Source organism: Rhinichthys klamathensis, unplaced genomic scaffold, assembly GCF_029890125.1.
Source record: "Rhinichthys klamathensis goyatoka isolate OS25496 unplaced genomic scaffold, OSU_Roscu_1.1 h1tg000229l_1, whole genome shotgun sequence".
Lineage (NCBI taxonomy): Eukaryota > Metazoa > Chordata > Actinopteri > Cypriniformes > Leuciscidae > Rhinichthys > Rhinichthys klamathensis.
This window is the reverse complement of record NW_026606753.1, coordinates 3,512,154-3,533,248: the sequence shown is the minus strand read 5'-3', so window position 1 is coordinate 3,533,248 and position 21,095 is coordinate 3,512,154. Positions and strand designations below refer to the sequence as shown.

The window sequence follows — 21,095 nt, the reverse complement described above, 5'->3', positions numbered from 1 at the left end:
GTAATGATGCTGAAAATTCAGCTTTACCATCACACATGAATAATTACTTTTTTTTTTAAATACAGAAAACAGTTATTTTAAATTGTAATACTATTTCACAATATTACTGTTTCACTGTATTTTAATCAAATAGGTACACATAAGAGACTTCTTTCAAAAACATTTTAAAAAATCATTGTCATTGACATACAAATAATTTTCCTCGCTTTCCAAATTTCACATTTATATTAAAGAAACCCATGAGATGCTTTAGTAGATATTGTCTTTTTTGGTCAGTAAGGCATTTAGTCTAAGATGGCCTGTGTTGATAGCACAGTAAACAGTAGGTGGCGGTACGGTACTACACCAGAAGAAGGTCATTCCTTGAAAGTAGTTGGTCGTCCAACATTTTCTTCTCAATAGCGAAACACGTGTTCGTATTGCAGTTGCAGTCAGTGAAGCAAACAACTGATGGAACAAACAAACAAACTAGTTTACCATCACATCAAATAATTTCTGAAGTGTATAAGTTATACAGTTAGCATCACTAAAATGCCGCCATCATTGTGTAGTTGTGCCGAACAAGTCAGAAAATTGACACAGCAGGCATCAATAATGAGAAGAGAGATAAAAAATCTCAGGTAGGTCCTCAAATCAGCATGATTGTCGTATATGAGATATGATTATCCTGAAAATGTGATTCCTTTATTGGTTTGTTGATCAAACAGACAGCAGATTGATGGATCCATACGAGCACATAAGAAGCAGTTGTCGTCTCTTCAGTCCATGCTGACAGACTGTATGAAACATGATGACAGATTACAATCAGTGAGCAAAAGCCCATCTCAGAGCCCCGGTGGAATTAATCAATTATTAGAACAAGGTAAAATGAACCTAACAGCACTTTCACTTTTGATACAGCAGTCTACCTTTGTAGGCAACATTTGTATTTGCTGCACCTTTTCAGAATTGGATGAATAAACTGTCATAGATAATGTCAAAGCTGTCAGAGTCTCTTTTTGGGTCCAGATGTTGTTCTCGCCACCATGTTAACCAACCTAAGTATTATAGAGGCTGTGGTCACACCTTGTTTTCATCATGCCATATAAATATGTCTAAACCATATGTGTCTGTCTTTAAAATCCCAGGGCGTATTCAGACGGTACCTATTGGATATATCAGCTCATGTTTTGCAGTCAAAACTGGCACTCCACGTCAACCCACAATATGCAGTTCTTCACGGGCCAGCTTGAAGATTGACCCATCAGTCTTCAATAATCCTGAACATTCTTTAGTTGGACTGGAACAATACTCCCATATCTGGTGTGTAGAAAATAGGTTTGCAGTGGTATACTGGTTTTCATGGTATTCTAAGGTATTAAAAAATTGCTTATCTAGGATATTGACAAATAAATCTGGGCAGAGAATTTCATTTGCGCATCCACATCATCTCCTTTCCTCCTCGACTACCTGTCAGATTTGCCAACTTTCATTACAGACAGAAATCAAGAAATTCATGCTGCTATAATAATCTGATCTCGGTAACAAAATAGTATTTAAAAATATATATATACTGCCATGTATGTTGTCTAAAAAACAACATAAAAAAACTTTTGACAGTTGATGTGCAGCTTTTTGTTTGTCACCGTGGCAAATCCGCTTGACCAACTTCAACCCGTTGCTAAATCAGCGTGGGGAAAACTTTCCTCCTCATTCAAAATTATATTATATACAAAAAGTATTCCTGTTGAAATGACTGGATTTTGCTCACAAAAAAATAGCAGAACAACAGTAAATGTGACTATTACTTTTTTAGAACTAATTTATTTTGTTCAAATGGAAGATGTACATATCTTTTTAATTTATTTTTCAAAAGGCAGACTTTTGTACACATACTTCCATTAAAAATGGTTTCAAGTTTCAATCATAATGTTCAGCCAAACAACGTTCTTAAGCGTACGTGTTACTGTTATGATGTATGTAGCTTTTATAATAATAACAATTATAGTGTAATACTGTATACTGTGAAACCATGATATTTTCTGAGACAGTTGCCATTCCATGAAAATCTAATACCATTGCAAGCCTAGTGGCAAAATCATAATGTTCACCACCATCCTCAGAGCTTAGCTGGACGGTCTGGACAATAGATAGAATAATTTAACTGAACTGCACTTTTTAAATAGCAACGCACTGTAGGAGATAATGTTGGTCATTCAAAATCAAAAGTGAATGGGTTTAGCCGTTAGAAGAAGTACATTTGATAATGTTTCTAAACAGGCCTGACAAGTGGCCAGACCTAATTAATGACAATTGAAAGTTAAGTACACATTTGTGTGAACTCTTTTCTCTTTTTCTTTCACATTCTCAGGATCATTTTCCTTTTCCATAAGAATGGGCAAATGAGCTATAAAGCCAAAGTAAAGCCGCCCCGTCTGAATGGCCAGAGGGTGGGGGTGTACTCCACCCGCAGCCCCCACAGGCCCAATGCTTTGGGACTGACCTTGGCAAAGCTAGAAAGAATCACAGGTACCACAGTTTTACTGGACTTAATGAACTCTAGGACAGCGGTTCTCAACCTAGCAAACTTCCAAGGGGGCATCAAAATGACAACAAAATAAGCATTAAAGAAGCCAAAACAACTAATTATCAATAACTTGTGATATGATAAGAAGTATTTCCCATTTTAATTCACCTCTTGAAGAACCAGGGTTTCCAATGTCCAGATATACTGTATGAGCCGTGGCCGCCTAATTTTTAAAATGTAATTTCTAGAACTGGAGAAGTTGTGTATATTAATAAATTATCTAAAAACTCCATGAGCGTTTTATGAATAAACATTTTTCTAGTTATGCTTAGCTCAAAAAATATTTTGTCAGAAAGAATTTGAGTGAAAAAATTCTTATCCTTAATCCTTATCCAGTAAATCAAGAACAACAGAAAAAGTCATTGGGCCTTTAAATAATGTTGTGAACAATGAGGGGCGCCAAAAAGCTTGAGAACCACTGCTCTAAAAGATGATTGTCATCTGTGCAGTGTTATTTATGTACTATTATAGTATTTATTAATATTTTGCAATAGGCTTTATTTTTATGTTTTCAGTGTTTAAGTTTTAGCAATTTTGTTCGCATTTATTTCTTTTTAGATTTCTTTTTATTTCACTTTTAGTCATTTTAGTACTTTTATTTATTTAAATGTTATTTACATTTTATTTAAGTTAGTTGGCAAGGTGACATTTCTCAGTTTTATGTTTTTCACCTCAAATTTATATTTTATTTTATTTCAGCTTTGTCAATTGACAATTTATTTTTAATAGTTTTAGTTTGTTAACAACAACTGTTAACTAACCAGTTGGTTGTTGTGTTTGTATTATAATTACTATTATTATTAAATTAACTTGGATAGATTCAATATATTGTGTAGAGATGTACTGCATTGTAAGATTTTTCAGAGGAAACAGTGATAACAGTGACTTTTTATTTTCACTTTAGGCCATTATCATCATCAATCAAAGCTTTAATGAAAACGAACAATGACTTTCCGCTTAACGGGACAGCTAGTGTAGCATCTAGTTTGACATAGTCAATATTTAATATAAGTAATCAGTTATCATTTGATTTTCAAGGGGATACACTTCACTTGTCAGGGGTTGATATTATCGCTGGAACACCTGTCCTGGACATCAAGCCGTATATTCCAGACTACGATTCTCCCAAAACAAGAACAGATGATACCAACAGTAAATATAAACAAACATCATCATTCACAGACCCGATGGATCTAGATGAAGAACCAGACACCTTAGAGACATCATCTGAACCTTCCTCAGAGCTCAGTCTTTGTCCAGCCGCTGCTTCAGATTTTTCTTTTTCAGAAAGGTCTGGATCCAGTGAAGTGACTGATGTACTTGAAGAAGTTAAAAACTATCTCAGACAGCAACAACTTTTCCCTGAGAATCAAGACAAAAACACGGATACTCCTGAAGGCACTTCGGCGGGTACAAACCCTTTAAGTTCATCCAGTCTCAGATTTGGCCATGAGGACTACAGTACTATCGCTGCCTGGGTCAGGGCACCTCCTATCAGTAACCTAAATGTGCGATTTACTGCAAATGCTGATAAAGAGCTCAAAGAGTTTCTTCCCTGCGACAGTACAGGTATTAGATCGTTCTGATACCTGAGTGTTTTTCTAATCAAGGCAAATGTCATTTTTCTAATTGATTTCTTATTTAATAGACAGCACAAGACCAAAGTTCCAGTTCTTGAAAGGACCAAATGAAGCAGTGGCTGCTATCCACGGCATTCTGTCAGCTGACCCCAGATCAGTATATCGTCGCACTCGTTGTCAAGACCGCCTGTTCTTCTTTACCCTGGATACAGCTGACATCACCTGCTGGTTTGGAGATGGTTGTGCGGAGGTTGTGAGAGTCAAACCTGTGCAGAGTTCAGAACTCACAAATATTGTGTGAGTTTTGTCAGATTTGCACTTTCAGTGAAAATTACTTGTAGGATAGTTCACCCACAAATGAAAATGTCATCATCATCAGTCATCATTTACTCGCCTTCAAACTTTGAAATGTTTTTTGTCCATATAATGAAAGTCAGTGTTCACCAAAACTGGTTGGTTACCAACATTCTTCAAAATATTTTTCACATAAGAAATACAGTCATGTATGTTTGGAGTGGCATGAGGGTGATTAAATGATGACAGAAATGTTTAGGTTAGTTACCCTTTAATTTGTATAATTATAAAAAAATAAAAAAAGTGTATTTTTTTGTGTGTGTGTGTGTGCACTAATAGCAGCAGGACGTGAAGTAAATCTCAAACCTAACTGATGCAGCATCCTTGTCATTAAAAAATAATAATTTTAAGACCTTCACAAAACACCTAAAGATATTCTTGTGGTTCGCAGCATTGACTTTCTATAGATTAACATACTGTGCTCAGCAAAAATGGTTTGAAACTGTATGGGGTTGCACTGTCCTAGAATTTTGTAGTTTAACAACGTAATAAAATTTGTATTTTAATCATAGTTTGTGTGTTGTTTGTTGCATTTTAGAATTTGTTGAATATGTGTCCAGTGAAGTACTGTTTACAAAATGTTGCAAATAAAATAGATTCTCATAGATGGATGATGGATCCAATGAAGAAATTGCTGTAGACAAAGACAAAATATAAAACCCGTTTATTTTAAAGTAAGTAAGTTGTACAAACAAACTAAACTGATTATTTGTCATAGAGGTTAAAGGAAAATATCTGGTTATTTGGTATTAAAAGTTCTATTTTATAATCACCAGGGGGCACAAAAGTGCTATACTAGATTTCATATTTTTATTTTTTAATTGAAATAATTTGGACAGAGTATATTGATGAGTGGCTTATATACACAGAAACATGAACAATTTTAATAAATATACACTTTTTCTTGTTTCAGGTTTTGAAATGCTTTGAGATAAAGTAAATATAGAAAATGCTTTATTTTACTGTAGAAAATAGATACTCAGATAAGTACATTCTCAGATAGGCTTAGGCTGTCTGCTTGAGAAGGACCAGGTAGCGGGAGAAATGCTGGCATTGAGACTTCACTTTGTTCAGGCACATCAGCAAATGGCTGCTCACTATCACCTAAAAAACCAACATGCATTCATTTGCATTGACAAATCAATATATATCATTTTACAAATGAATAACCCAGTAATTAATGGAGACCATGCACTACTGAAAAATGTAGGGCCATTTCCCCAAATACCTGTATCAATGATAAGGCTTCTTTGAGGCATGTCTTCCTCCTCATCCGGCCCCAGATCCTCGATCAGAAACTCCTCGAGAGGTTTTTCACTTGCTGCTTCCACAGGCACCAGCTCTGGTTGTGGCTCAGCTGGTTGAATAGGCACTGTCTCTGCTGTAGTGGGTATTACTGTGATGGGAAGTGTGACAGGAGAAGGATCTGTTTCCTCAGCCAGACCAAGATCTTCTGGAATAACTATGGGCTGTTCTTTCCTTGGTCGACCTTTCCTTCCTGGGGTACACTCTCAGAAATAAAGGTACAGAAAAGTAAAAAAAAAGGTACAAATGCTCGTCGCTGGGGCAGTACCCCCAAGGGGAACAAACTTGTACCATATTAATGGGTACAAAGAAGTACCACTACAGTTTGTGCCTTTTAGGTACAAATATGTTCCTTCAAGGGTACAAATGGCTCGTCGCTGGGGTGGTACCCCCGAGGTACAGAAATGGTACCCTTACCATAGGTACAGAGTTGTGCCCTTTTATACTGTACCTTTGAGAGACAATTTGGTACCTTAGCAATACATTTGTACCTTAATCCACTGGTACAAAAAGGTACCCCATTAGATGGTACCAATTTGTTCTCGTTAGGGGTACCACCCCAGCGACGATGCCATTGTACCTATAAAGTGGCAAAAATGTCCTTGATAAATAGAAAAGAATGAGATCAAAAGAAAGCAATGTTTTGTTTTCCCACAATCAATGATTTAAAAGTTAAATTGTACAAATTAAAATACTGGAAAATGAATAACTACTGCACACCACAATCTTCGTTTGCAATACTTTAATGAACACATTTTTTCACATTTAAACAACTTTAATGGAGACATTACATCATGCGTTATACTGACTAAAAGCTACTGTGAGTGGTCATTGTATGCTTATAGAGAAAGGCAACATCAAAAGATTAGTCAATTAACACAAGTGCTAAAATATTTGTACAATCTGAAGGTGTAATTTTTACTATTCTTACACAGTATCTCATTGCCACAAATACAGATCTACAAGTGCCTCATCTGCATGCTCTTTATAGTACAATCCATCACAAAAGTCAGTTGATCTTCAATATTTACAGAGACCATGTCATCCCATACATCCTCATGGGAACAATATTTTTTTAAAACATCAGAAACAGGAACATAGGAGAAGCAACCTATTTTATGTCCTGTAGACCCTCTTAAAGTGTATTGAACTGGTTCAGTCAAGTCTAACATCGACTTGCAGTATTCTTTCAATTTGAACTGAGAAGAGAACTCTTTTGATGCTTCCTCAAAAAAATCATTGGACTGTAAAACATCAAGTCCTTTGACATCAAAACCATTTTCTTTAAGATAAGATAAAAATTCATTGTAATTCTCCTTAAAAAAAAACAATACAAAGTTTACATCACTAAGTATTTCTTGCTGAACAGATTCTGGTAAATTGTTTTTTCCCTGCATTTTAGGATGAAGCTCCAAATATTATTTTTAAAGTTATATAAAAGTACAAATTCATCGTAATTCTCCTTAAAAAACAAAACAAAATAGAAAGTTTACATCAATAAGTATTTCTTGCTGAACAGATTCTGGTAAATTGTTTTTTCCCTGCATTTTAGGATGAAGCTCCAAATATTATTTTTAAAGTTATATAAAAGTACAAATTCATCGTAATTCTCCTTAAAAAACAAAACAAAATAGAAAGTTTACATCAATAAGTATTTCTTGCTGAACAGATTCTGGTAAATTGTTTTTTCCCTGCATTTTAGGATGAAGCTCCAAATATTATTTTTAAAGTTATATAAAAGTACAAATTCATCGTAATTCTCCTTAAAAAACAAAACAAAATAGAAAGTTTACATCAATAAGTATTTCTTGTTGAACAGATTCTGGTAAATTGTTTTTTCCCTGCATTTTAGGATGAAGCTCCAAATATTATTTTTAAAGTTATATAAAAGTACAAATTCATCGTAATTCTCCTTAAAAAACAAAACAAAATAGAAAGTTTACATCAATAAGTATTTCTTGCTGAACAGATTCTGGTAAATTGTTTTTCCCCCTGCATTTTAGGATGAAGCTCCAAATATTATTTTTAAAGTTATATAAAAGTACAAATTCATCGTAATTCTCCTTAAAAAACAAAACAAAATAGAAAGTTTACATCAATAAGTATTTCTTGTTGAACAGATTCTGGTAAATTGTTTTTTCCCTGCATTTTAGGATGAAGCTCCAAATATTATTTTTAAAGTTATATAAAAGTACAAATTCATCGTAATTCTCCTTAAAAAACAAAACAAAATAGAAAGTTTACATCAATAAGTATTTCTTGCTGAACAGATTCTGGTAAATTGTTTTTCCCCCTGCATTTTAGGATGAAGCTACAAAGATAATTTTTAAAGTTATATAAAAGTGTATCCATACGGGGGGGGGGGGGGGTGGACATCTGCATCATTATCACACATAACACGCTCAAGTTCATCTTCAGAAGCAGGGTTTTCACTAGCAGGCTCCTCACATGCATGTAGGTTTCAGATCAACCTCTATCCTTCCCCTCCAAATTCTTTTAATCTATTCTTACACACAGTATTTCATTGCCACAAAGATATCACCATCAACTGTATACATATCAAGGGCATTAAAATCTAGCTCTGCCCCAGGCTGAATCACAGTCCATTCCTGGTCAAATTTGACTGAATAAGCAAAAAAGTGCTGGCTAAAATACTTCGGAAATATCAGTTTTCCACAAAGAACCCACGTAGTGTCCACATTAAAAATGTATTTCACTTGGAAAAAAAGAGGAATTCTCTCACCATGCAACACATCCAAAACAAAAACATCTTGTGTGGCATACTTGACATTGTTAATGGTTACTTCTGAAACACGTTGAATTACTTTATCTTCACTAAAAGAAACATCAGTAAAATATTGCTTTAGAGCACACTGGAGAGTACGTGGTAAGGAACAAAATGGAGTGCTAGTACTGCTTCTTGGTACCTTCTCAAAATCATCTAAGAAATTATTTGAAGAAAACTCCCAGCATTGTTTTAACTGGTGACGGTTGCTCAGAGTGGAAGCTATATTAATGAAATTACGACAATTACTTGCAATATTCTTAAAATATTGGTGTTTGCCTTCAAACCTCATGCACCAGAGAGAACGAAGAGGCCCAAACATTGACATTAATCTAGAATAATGAATTAAATAATGGCACTTCGGTGTAATAACATTTCCAAATACAGCTTTCAACTCTGTCAAAAATTCTTGCACAAGTACATCTAAAAGAGGAAGGTTCTCTCTTCTCACCGTTGGAGCTAGAACAATATCTACAATTTCTCTGCACAACAGGTACACACGCCAATATTGACACTCAGGAGGTATACGATGTGCGATCAAAAAAGGAACAAGTCTAAAAAGGCACCATTTCTGAGATGCTGAGCCCACAATGCCTCCTTTTTGTAGTAGTCTTTCAGACAACTGTACCGGCTTATTTGCTCTATCATTTTGACCTATTGTCATTCTCTGTAGCTCTTCGTTTACCTCTGGTATGCTAATATGTTTCTCTTTATGAGCTTGGCACAGGACAAGTTTCAAAACTAAAGGTATGACACCCTCTAACATGTCATGCATTATGTCTGGAGGTAAGGACTTAGTAACATCAAAATAAGGAAGCACATTAAATGGACAACTACACTGTACCCCATATGTTACTCTACTGTCAGGATTTTGCTGGATACATTCCAGGTGATACCGGTGAACGTCAGATGTTCTTAAAACATAACTATCTTCCTGAAATTTCTCTTTTATATCTGTATATGTTCCCATACAATGTCTACAAACTCTTCCTGAGTTAAATGACATACTGAATCCTCCAATCATGTGAGCTGAAAGGTTATCACCTGAAATGGTAGCTAGGGCTGCATGGACATTCTGCTCAACCCCACCAACAGTGAGGGTAAACCCATCTGTTGAGAGCACTTTAAGATCATCTAGCAGTGGCTTTAGGATAACATCTAAGCCACACTCCTTTAAAAAGGAATAGCGCACCAGTAATGCTAAATGAATATGCTTCACTTGAGACCTGTACCTTCCATGTACATTACCTACAGTGTAGTAGAAGGCGCACAGTTTGTGTTTTGTTCTCTTTGAACCCAAAGGATTAACTACCTCAAATTCATCCTCATAAAAATGCAGTCGTAATGCATTTGGATATTCTCTAAAGAAAGGATGCTCTTTATAGTACAATCCATCACAAAAGTCAGTTAAGACCAGTTCATCTTCAATATTTACAGAGACCATGTCATCCCATACATCCTCATGGGAACAATATTTTTTTAAAACATCAGAAACAGGAACATAGGAGAAGCAACCTATTTTATGTCCTGTAGACCCTCTTAAAGTGTATTGAACTGGTTCAGTCAAGTCTAACATCGACTTGCAGTATTCTTTCAATTTGAACTGAGAAGAGAACTCTTTTGATGCTTCCTCAAAAAAATCATTGGACTGTAAAACCTGCTGAAGTTCAGGACATCCTTTGACATCAAAACCATTTTCTTTAAGATGATAAGATAAAAATTCATCGTAATTCTCCTTAAAAAAACTAAATAGAAAGTTTACATCACTAAGTATTTCTTGCTGAACAGATTCTGGTAAATTGTTTTTTTCCCTGCATTTTAGGATGAAGCTACAAAGATTATTTTTAAAGTTATATAAAATTGTATCCATACAAGGGGGGGGGGGTTGGACATCTGCATCATTATCACACATAACACGCTCAAGTTAATCTTCAGAAGCAGGGTTTTCACTAGCAGGCTCCTCACTAGCAGGATCAACAGTAGGTAAAATGCAAGCTCTATGTTTTCTATAAACATGACATCTGAAAGATGGGTAACTGGAAAAAGTGGATTGGCAGTCATTGAGTCCACATGTGATCGAGAAGCCTGCCTCATGGGCATGAGTTAGTCCCACATGTTGGACCAACTTCATGAGAGTGAAAGTTTTTCTTTGGCACTTAGGGCACTGGTGTACACGAGGGCGTAAACGAGGCATTTAGAAGAGGAGGTTTATTACTCTAGTTACAGTCGTCGGCAGAGGCCGGTCTCCCTTCACATTAATTTTCGCAATACATCGCTGGAGGAAGGTCAGAGTGTTCTTGATTTTGGGTTGGTATTCAAGATTGAAAACAAAATATGAATAAAACGATGAGATCGTTGCTTCCTCTACCTTCATGCCTTCACACACCTCGACTCTGTCTACCTTCAGGGAACAGGAGCTTTGTCCCCCAAATGTGGACTTCCAGTCTTCTTGGGTCACCTGGACAATTGGGTATGGTGTGTTGGGTTCACTCTGAAGAATACAGCAAAGCAGACAGGGATGCAAACACATGTTTGGTCAAAAAAAGAGAGATAGTCAAAATAAAATTAAAATAAAAACACTAGAGTGCTAGAGATGCATACCTGTCCTATCATAATGTGATGATCCACACTCTCTTTAAAAATAATTGGCAGGAGGATGAGCGCCGCTCTGAAGTCCATTCCTAGAAGAGAATCAAGAAAAATCAATACTTTATTCATCCTGAAGGAAATTAATATTATGATTATGATCATTATAAATGATTTGTGTGAGTACACTCATAATAAGCTTTTTGTAAGTACCTGGTAGATCCTCGGTGAGCGCTTCTTCTCTGGCCTCCAAGTACTGTTTGGCTAGTGGAGATTTTCCTTGAGCCAGGGCAAGCACTTTGGGAACAATCTGGTTAAAGCTATCAGTGAAGCTAATGCTCACTGTGGAGTGGATACGACCCACCTCATCCAACAGCTGCAGAAAGACAAAGACAGACAATTAAGCACCTGACCATGAGAGAAAGGGGATTACAGAGTATTTTAACACGCTATGGGGAGTTGTAACAATGCAAAGTGGAGTATAGTTCTAGACTATACTAGCTGTTTAAACAAACCATGTTTACAAAATCTTAAGTTCCTAAACTTGGCAGCATCACCAAGGTTCAGGAAGTACTTCTACGAAAGTTACAAACAGTTGAAGGGGGTGGGGCCAGACTCACTTCCTGAACCTATGGGTGATGCTGCCAATTTTAGTAAGTGAAGATTTTATAAACATGGTTTGTTTAAACGGTGCTAGTATAGTCTAGAAAGCCATATTTATTTACATGTTTTGATAAAGGTCTAGTTGTTCAGCTCGATGTTGTTCTAGGGTACATCTAACTTTTAACACTTACTCCTGAGGGTGTCTTTAAGAAGGGATATTTCTTCACAGTGTCCTCAACACTCATTCCTTCGGCGATCTCCTTTTGCCTCCATGCAAAGGTTCTCTGCATTAGGTTGCGTACAATCGCAGTGTCTGGCTGCGCCTTGCTGTATTGTGTTTGTAGAATTTTAACATGACCAGCAATTGAAGATGCATCTTCACCAAGAATATCAAGTTCCTATTGACAAAAATAGTAACGAACAGAAAAATAAAAAAAGGATCAGGCCAGGGGAGTGTGGGACAGATTTGAGCTGAGACAAGAGATTAGGTAAGGATACGACCCCAACCACGGCTTGTGTGTGCACATGTGACTAATCAACTGCCCCCCCCTTAAATTGAAATTTGACAATCAAACAACAAAAATTGTTTACACCCAACTCACTGATCGTGGCTTGGTTCTCAGACAGGTGTTTGGAATCTCAGCGTCAGGTAGCTTGGACTTCGTTCCATGGGCAAACTTCTCTTTGATCAGTTTCACTTCTTCATTTTGGACAAGCGGAGCACGTTCGGTCTTGAATTTCCGTTTCAGCGACATGTGCCAGGTATGCTTATTTCAACAAAAAAATCAAAATTACTCAACAAAACCACTCACTTTGGATGAACAAAGCTAGTCCCATGCTTCGTCCTTATACATGTGTATTAGGTTTCAGCAGTTACAACAATGGAAGAGTCCATACGCCAAACGACTGTTTCACAGTTTATATGTGCAATATTACCACTCACCTGCAGCAGGTCACGGAATCAAGGCACAAATGTGTGTCCATCTACAGTAGCCTATAGGCTATATTCACCAGTTCCACTACAGGGTTTTTCCTGCATAGACAATTATGAGGTGGCCACCTCCATCAAATTTCGTGCCGCCTCCGCCTCTCTACACAACTCGGACAGACAGTCACGTGCTCATATACACTTTTTCCACCGTGACGGTTCTGTTGCGGTTCCCGCTTGGGTCAAACCGTATAGTTTGCCGATAGTGCTGCACGGATCATACACCGCGGGTCGAGCGAGCCGAGTAATAACAACATTCAATTCAATTGAGGGTGGATGACAGATAAATCATTATAATGTGTTGAGTGTAATAAAGACACGGAACTCCCATCATGGTAATGTACGGACGGTTACAAAGTTGCGCTGTTGAGGCTCGCGCAGTTATTTATAACATTATAGTTAAGAAACAATAAAGGCTACACATGACCAGAGTGCTGTTTTCCAGAATGACATCACGATTGAAACCGAGATATTGATTTCATAACAGTTCAATAAACAAAAAGTTTAAATTAAGTTACTTACATTTTTAGATGCAATGACTGTTTTTGTTCTGTTTCAGCAGCGAAAATAGTTCCAAACAACAGAACCACAGCGCATCTCACAGCAACACTCATCCATGATTCATTACTGAATGATTAGGGTTTTGACCGAATCGCTCCAGTCAAAGATTCAATTACCCATTATTAAACCGCCTCATTCTGAATCAATCAGCCGTTTTTGAACAAATCGTTTAAATGAATGACTCAATAACTCGCTCATTAAGACGGCCGCCTGCCGCCTCCTACTGGCGGTTTAGTTTCAAAGTATCATTCTTTTCAACATTTGTGCTTTCATTCAGTGACCTGCTGCAGGTGAGTGGTCACATTGCTCCTATAAACTGTGAAACGGTCGATTGGCATATGGATGCTTCCATTGTCACTTCTGAGACTTAATACTCACCTATTAGGATGAAGGATAGGACTACAACAAAGCTAGCTAGACAATAATGACTATCAGGGCTCATTCACATGGTTTAATATTTATCATGGAGTAAATTAAGCAAAGCTACTTACATAGCCATTTCCTGTAACATCCTTCAGGAATGGGTATTTCCGGATTAATGCCTGGGCTACCTTGACATATTCTGCGTGAGTGGGATACCTACCATAGAACAGAAACAAGTAAAAGTAAATGCAGAATCGACACTTAACCTGTCGCCAATCATAATTACAAGCTATATACAGGGACAGCTGTCTAACCTGCACCAGAACCTTGGAAGCTCCAAGTGAGTGCACATTACATCTAAAGGTGTGGTCGCAGGGAGGTACTGCATATCGCTATGCATTATGGTAGGAGATTTGTATGCAGCTCCCCACTTCCCATAAAAACTGACAAATTATGTTATGACCTTAAAATGTGCAGCTTTAAATCATGGCTCGCTAGCTGTGGTAAAAATGTTTATTAAGAATAAACAATAGCTTATCTACCTAAGACGATGATTAGTGACAGATATAGCATCTGGATTGGATCGGTGATCAAAAGACAAGACACAACACACACACGGGACAAAGAATTCAGCCAGTAGTACTTACATAGTATACATGGCAACAGTCTCATGCAATACTCTTATTATTTTGTGCCTATATTGTGGAACTCTCTGGACCTCCTCTTTAGCATCCAGCTTTGCTTGAAGCTCTTTAGGGAATGATGGGAGGACATAAACATCAGGCAGTCTCCCAACGGACTGAGAACTAGTTCTACAAGAAAAAATAGACAATTTACGTCTGTAAGTTCGTTATAGTAAGTACTATGGTAGCCGAGAGGGGTCACACTCACATGTGACCCCTCACGGCCACCGTAAAGTACAACGATTTGTTTCGATTTCTTTAAAACAGGTAAGTATGAGAGCTTAATAAAAGGGAGTTGGTGTTGCAGTGTTACAGTTGAATGAAACTCAACACTTGCCTCATAGCAGCATCAACATCTAGCACTTGAAATGTAATTGTGTGCATCTCCTCTGTGTCCATCTCCTCTGTAAGAATAAATAATTTGTTTAAATAATTGATAACAAGGTGGAAGGAATGGTGGGAGACCTAGGGCTACCTGTGCTGTGAGTAGCCGTTACGGGACAGCCTCTACCTATGTTGGGTTGTGTGTTGCTTTGAGTGGGACAGGCCTCTCCGTGTCCAGGCTCTTGCATCTGTCGTACTATTTGAAGGAACTTGGCCTGCTTTTTGAACGAGCCTTTGAATAGATGGTCTAGCATTGAGTCAGTTAAGCCCAGGTGTACCGTCTCTCCATCCACTTCATTTTCTACGGAATAAATAGCACATTGAATTTGATCATTACTCATGCATTATGGGTATATACACAGTAACTGGTTGTCCACATTTCAGAAATTCCCACAGATTCCATTTGTACAGTAGAGCAGTGTTTCTCAAATAAGGGTATGTGTACCCCTAGGGATACTTTGGAGTATGTGATTTTTTTACAAAAAAAAACTAATTTAAAAATATGTCATGCATAATTCCTACAATAATTATACTATAATAATGAATGAATTAGCCTAAGTGATGGATTCTACATTTGAAATGTAGCATTTAAATGTTTTGGTTTAAAACGAAAATAGAAACCTCCACTTCAGTAGCACCTGTATACACCAAACCTTCCAGTCTTGTACCTAGTTATATTATAAAGACATTAACAAAGGGATTTGTAAATATATTATTCCTAGCCTGGTTTATATAACATTTTATTCCAAAAAACATGGGGAAAATTTTTAAGGCTATTGGCAGTAGGCTATATTCTGATTTACAGGGATAACAAAAAGTAGATATCCTGTAATGTTTTCCCCATCTAATATGTGAACACAATGAAAAAATAATTTTGAACCTGGCCTTATATAGGTTCTATATAGGTTTATATAGGGTGGAACGGTACACAGAAGTCACGGTTCGGTTCATACCTCGGTTCAGGGATCACGGTTCGGTACGATTTCGGTACAATGGAGGGAAAAGCAAAACAAAAATGCAGAAGGCATTGTATTTTTTAAATAAGTTTTATTAATAAAGGCATAGAACCAGTTTATTTGTAGTGCACTGACAATAGTTTTATATAATTCGTTTATTAATTAAATTAATAAAAAGACAAAAAGACCTTGCGATATGTTTGGTAATTGTACCTGAATTAATTTAAAATTAATTTGCTATATTTCAGATCAATATATTTGTTTTCCTTAATTTTAATTAACATTATTAATTAACAATGTAACATTATTCTCATCTGAATTATAAATAATTGATTTCTGTATAAAATAATATTACCATTAAAAACGCATTAGATTTTCTTTTTTAATCAATGTAGAATGTGTGAGATTAGTGCTCCGGGGACAAGAAATGAAAACCAATGCGATATGATGAATGTCTAAAAGATGGGACCCACAGACTGTTTTGAAATGTAGTTGGATAAATATGTTTTGCTTTTAAAACAGTGTGTGTGTGTGTGAGAGAGAGAGAGAGAGAGAGAGAGAGAGAGAGAGAGAGAGAGAGAGAGAGAGAGAGAGAGAGAGAGAGAGAGAGAGAGAGAGAGAGAGAGAGATTTTGGTTTGGTGACAGTTGTAGGTTACAGTTTGACAAGAGATTACAGTGTGACAAAAGCACAATGTTGTGTTTTATTGCGAGTGTACACACATATAAGTAAACACTTTGCAGGTTTAATGATCTGTATGAACAAAATGACGGAGTATGTTTTTTATGTTTCCACTGTTCAATCGCGGCCGCGCCTCTCTCTCACACACACAAACACACACACTCCAGCATTGCAATCTTGACATCGCAGCCTGTTCATTATGCGGTCACACCAAACCCGAATAGAGCGTTAAATTCGCGTCTATCGCGTCTAGTTCGACGCTAGTCCAAAGCGAATAGGACGCGCGTATAAAGCCAACGTTTGAAGTGAACGCGCGTTCAGAGCTAAGCCGATGGTACAGATTATGTGTCCCTAAAGAACCCGCGTATCTAACAGTAGTTCCGCATTACATTAATTAATTTTCACTTGAGTTTTATTTATTTTTATACCGTGTATTCTCAGTGTAAATTCGTGCACCGAACCGTGACGCCCGTACCGTTTCGGTTCGGTACGAATACATGTACCGTTCCACCCCTTAGTGCATATTTAATTAGATAATGCCTCATTTGTATATTTAAACATTAAATTACAGAAAACATGTGAAACATTTTTTTTTTCATCTTGTAACGTTAATCAACTGGTAAAGTTTCATGGTGATATCTGCTAGTTAAAAAAAAGCTTTATATTAAAAAAAAAAAAAATTATACCAAAAATATTTTGCACTGGTTAGGGGGTATTTGGCTTAAAAAAGCAATTCAAAAGGGGTACAATTTTGAAAAAAGCTTGAGAAACACTGCGTAGAGAAGACCCGGGAATTCTAACGTACACAACATAGACGCCACCATCTTCTAACGTTAAACTGTGTTACACAGTTCCACGTGCACAAAATGGAATCGAACATCATCCAACATCTTCAACTTATAAATATATAATACCCGTACACTAAACACTTACATACTTGATTATCTACATAGCTGCAGCACTATTTGGGCATCAACTTAACTTTAACTCAACTTTTCAGTTGAGTACGTTGGCTGTATGAGGGAAACGATAGCTGTAGCCAACTTTAAGGTAACGTTAGCTAGCCAGCCAGCTGAATTTACTGGCAAACGTTAGCTAAGGTCAGCTAACATTAACGTTATGCTTTCTTCTTTACAACTAGCTACATGTAACGAACGTTAGTGGTAACTTACAAATAAGTCCCGATATAATGTTAGCTTGATCTAACTGTAGCTAACGGGCGCTAGCGTTACGTTAGCAAATGCTGATCAGCCAACTTTAATCAGCTTAAAGTGTCACTTTCAAATGCACGTTATTAGCTAGCGACAGTATTACTCACCTCTGAATTTCTGCGCTTCTCCTTCTGTCATAGTTAATCCACCTTCTATCAATGTTTGGATCAGCTCATCTGAGGATAAAGTTGGCAAGGCCATTGTTGAGCTGTCAAGCGTCCTGCAGGCTCCAGCGACTGCCGCCAATCCGAGTGAAAGAAAGAGCCGTGACCACTGACCTAGAACGCGAATACCGCCGGCGCGAAAAAACAGCCAGTCATAATAGGCCTATTTCACAAAATGGCGGCTGAGACCGGAAGATTCCGGAATATTCTGGTCGCGCCGCCGCCCTCTACGATCCCCATTCATTCCACTGATCTAGAATGACATTATATAGATCAGTGATTCATTCTTAAAATAGTCTGTGAACAGTTTGTTTTCTCTCAGTCATTAATTTATCTTCCAAAAGTAAGAATAGCAGATGTTGTCCGTTTTGTTTATAGTTTTCAGGGAGCTGTGAAAAGATCGAAATTGGACAAAGGTTACAAATTCTTGACGTTTGCTTACATGAAAAGTTCCATTGATTTAAATGGCATGACACTTGATTACTAAGCGCACACTTACTATAGCTAGACTAAAATAAATAAATTGAAATTATGTCTGATTGTAGCCAGGCTATTGTGAAATCTAGTGGCTTTTGTTGAAATTTTATGTTATTAAGTGTTAGTTGTCCAGCAGGAGATTGCAGCAATTTTCCACTAGATTATGGCTAATTTTTCATGTTACCACCATGAATGAAACTAAGAATTGTAAGTTACATACAGTGAATCTGACCTAACGTTGCTAGTAGGTCTAATAATGAAATCAAGGCAAATAATAAAAAAAATGGTTAGACTAAAAACTTTAATGAAGTGAGTATGTTTAAAAAAAATCATGATGTTACAAAATCACATTTTACTGTCTGGGAAAAGAAAATATATTTCCCTATATATGAGTGATACATATATTAAATGGTTTAATATTTGAAAATATACAGAATATTGTGTTAATATATTACAATAGGCTATATTGAATAATATTAAGGATTTGCCACTTTTCATATATTTAAAATGTGAGACACTATATTTACTAATATATCATAATGTATGTAATTTTATATTCAGTAATAGGCCTACACTTCATAATATAGATGTATATGTGATCAGATATGGTACTCCATGTGTAATATATTGCAGATATGTTTACTCATGCAGCATTAACTCACATAAAGAAATATATAATGTGTTATTTATTTTTTTATTTACATTATAAATGTTTAATTTTTTCAAAGTAGTTATCAAAAACACAAGCACACCTGCATGTACTGAAGTGTTTAGCCAAAGACTATCACTGTGCCGAGGAGTGCACAGCCATTATTTCTTATGGTATTCGGCCAATCGTCAACCTTATACATTCACATTTAAATGTGAACATGTATGTGCAATATAATGTACACAATAAAGGAGCCCAGCCGCCCTAGCGCTTTGGAAAAATTGAGAACGCGGCGCGCCTCAATAAGCGCCTAGCTTTTGCTACGCGTTTTTAGGCGCTATATCATATGTGAATCCGCCCTTATTCATCACTAAATTCACTTATGAGAACGTTTTAGGCGAGAAATTACCTGTTTAGATTTAGAATATAGGCAGTCTTGTGAAAATTGATGCCGAATTGACTATTTGCCTCAAAGTTTTCGGAGTTGAGAAGCTCCATGAAGTGAGGCGACAGCCAGCAGGCGCCTGCCCCGGCCGCTAGCTCGTCGCTCGGCCAGTCCTGCTCAGAGACCCCGCTGGCGCTGTGAGCTGGAGGTCTCTCAGACCGTTCTCGTAAATACGAGGCTTTTATTTCGCCGTGGACGGTTCGTTTGTTTAAATATCACAACACATGTCCAGATAAACGGGAACCTGTGGTTAACTGTCTTTTCGGAGTTAAACTCCACAAGTTGGCCGATCGTCACACACACACACGGCCACAGCGCAGCAGGCAGAGGTGGGGGAGAGAGAAATACCCGTTTCTCTTCGGCAGACTTGTTTACAAATTATGACAAAGGGTATCAGTCTTAGAAAAGGCACAAGCTGCTACCCCAGAGGATTGTGTACCCTGTCACTTGAAAAGTATACTTCTTAGTACCCCACAGGAAGTGTACCCTTTGACTTGAATAAGGTACTTTTTTGTGCCTTACATGATGTGTACCAGAAAGGTACTTCTTGGTACCCATGGGAACAAGATAGGACCTTTGATGGTACATTTGTGAATGTTGTACCTTAACTATTACTTTATATGACAATGTACCTTTTCAAAGGGTACCTATATGTACCTTTCACCATGCATATTTCATTGTGTACCCCTTTTCTTTGGAAAGGTACTTTTTGGTACTCAGCTGGATACATGTTTGTACCTTTGCTGGCACATTTGTGAAATTTATACCTTAAAGTACTTAATTGTACCCTCACTGTACCTTTATTTCTGAGAGTGTACTGCTGGTCCTCTTTTTCACTCTTTTAAGGCTTTGTGCCCTGCAGTCAATGTGAGGAGACATTATTTGAGCGAAATTTCCAAATTTGTGGATCTGCATCACAGTATCACAATGTGAGTTGAATTGAAAAAGTAATAATCAGTGCACAATAGCCTTTCCCAGTGCTTTTATTGGCCTCATTCAACACTATCTTTACCCATAAACCCACTGGTTGGTTGCCTTTTCCTCTGCCTCGGCTTTTCGTTTCTTCAACAGGTCTCTGTCTCTCAGTCGCAGCCGAATTCCACCTACCAAACAAACAAATCACTCAGTCCTTTGCTGTTTTGCCTGCTGCAGGTTTTAGTTTACTTTGTAACAGTATAGCACCAACCAAAAGTATTCAGAATTCAGGTCATGAGTGTATAAAAGAGCTGCTCAATGCATGTTTCAGACTTTGATATATGATCAGTATATCATGGCAATTATTATGGTTCCAGAGCATTTCAAATATCTCATTGCAACACAAAAATAAACAACTAGTACACAAATATCTTATAAACCGCAGGGGGAAAAGTCTTACAATCCTTAAGAACATATATAGGCTACTCAAAAAGTTTTCTGTTCTTGATGTTGAATGTTTCATCTAAACCATTTTAGTTTAGTTTTTTTGAAAACTTAAACGGTCACTAATATACAATCTTAATGAATTGATAATGAACAAATTCAGGGCATCAAGCTGTTCTTAAAAGTGATTAATTTTGAAGTTTTGATACAAAAGGCATACCTTCATCGGAATCTTTTACTTCTGACAGCAGAATCTCTTTCTCCAACATCTCTTCCATTTTGTTGTCCTGTCACATGAATATGAAGTATTGAAATGACAGGGCTGAAAAAAATATGTGCGCATTTACTCTTCCTGCCGCTAAGAGAATAATTATCTGGTTAAACATTACCGTAGTG

At 37.0% G+C, this 21,095-nt stretch overlaps 2 protein-coding genes across 3 annotated transcripts; one reads left to right on the top strand and one right to left on the bottom strand.

Annotated features, from left to right (window-relative positions):
* The first annotated feature begins 461 nt into the window (after nt 1-461).
* On the top strand, nt 462-4,529 carry trmo (tRNA methyltransferase O). Its single transcript, XM_056265148.1, has 6 exons — nt 462-620; nt 708-862; nt 1,128-1,302; nt 2,351-2,508; nt 3,605-4,135; nt 4,215-4,529. Exons 1-6 carry the CDS (start codon nt 532-534, stop codon nt 4,445-4,447), a joined length of 1,341 nt encoding a protein of 446 aa, XP_056121123.1. The 5' UTR covers nt 462-531; the 3' UTR covers nt 4,448-4,529.
* A 908-nt stretch (nt 4,530-5,437) lies between these two features.
* hemgn (hemogen) lies at nt 5,438-21,095 on the bottom strand. 2 transcript variants are annotated; one of them, XM_056265153.1, is made up of 5 exons: nt 20,920-21,095; nt 20,353-20,443; nt 20,159-20,196; nt 5,729-6,007; nt 5,438-5,604 (listed from the first exon to the last, which is right to left on the bottom strand). In XM_056265153.1, the coding sequence occupies exons 1-5, from the start codon at nt 20,975-20,977 to the stop codon at nt 5,480-5,482; spliced, it is 591 nt and encodes a 196-aa protein (XP_056121128.1). In that variant the 5' UTR covers nt 20,978-21,095; the 3' UTR covers nt 5,438-5,479. The 2 variants fall into 2 exon arrangements, with proteins under 2 accessions (XP_056121128.1, XP_056121129.1); XM_056265154.1 differs by having other exon boundaries at nt 20,365-20,443; nt 20,920-21,093.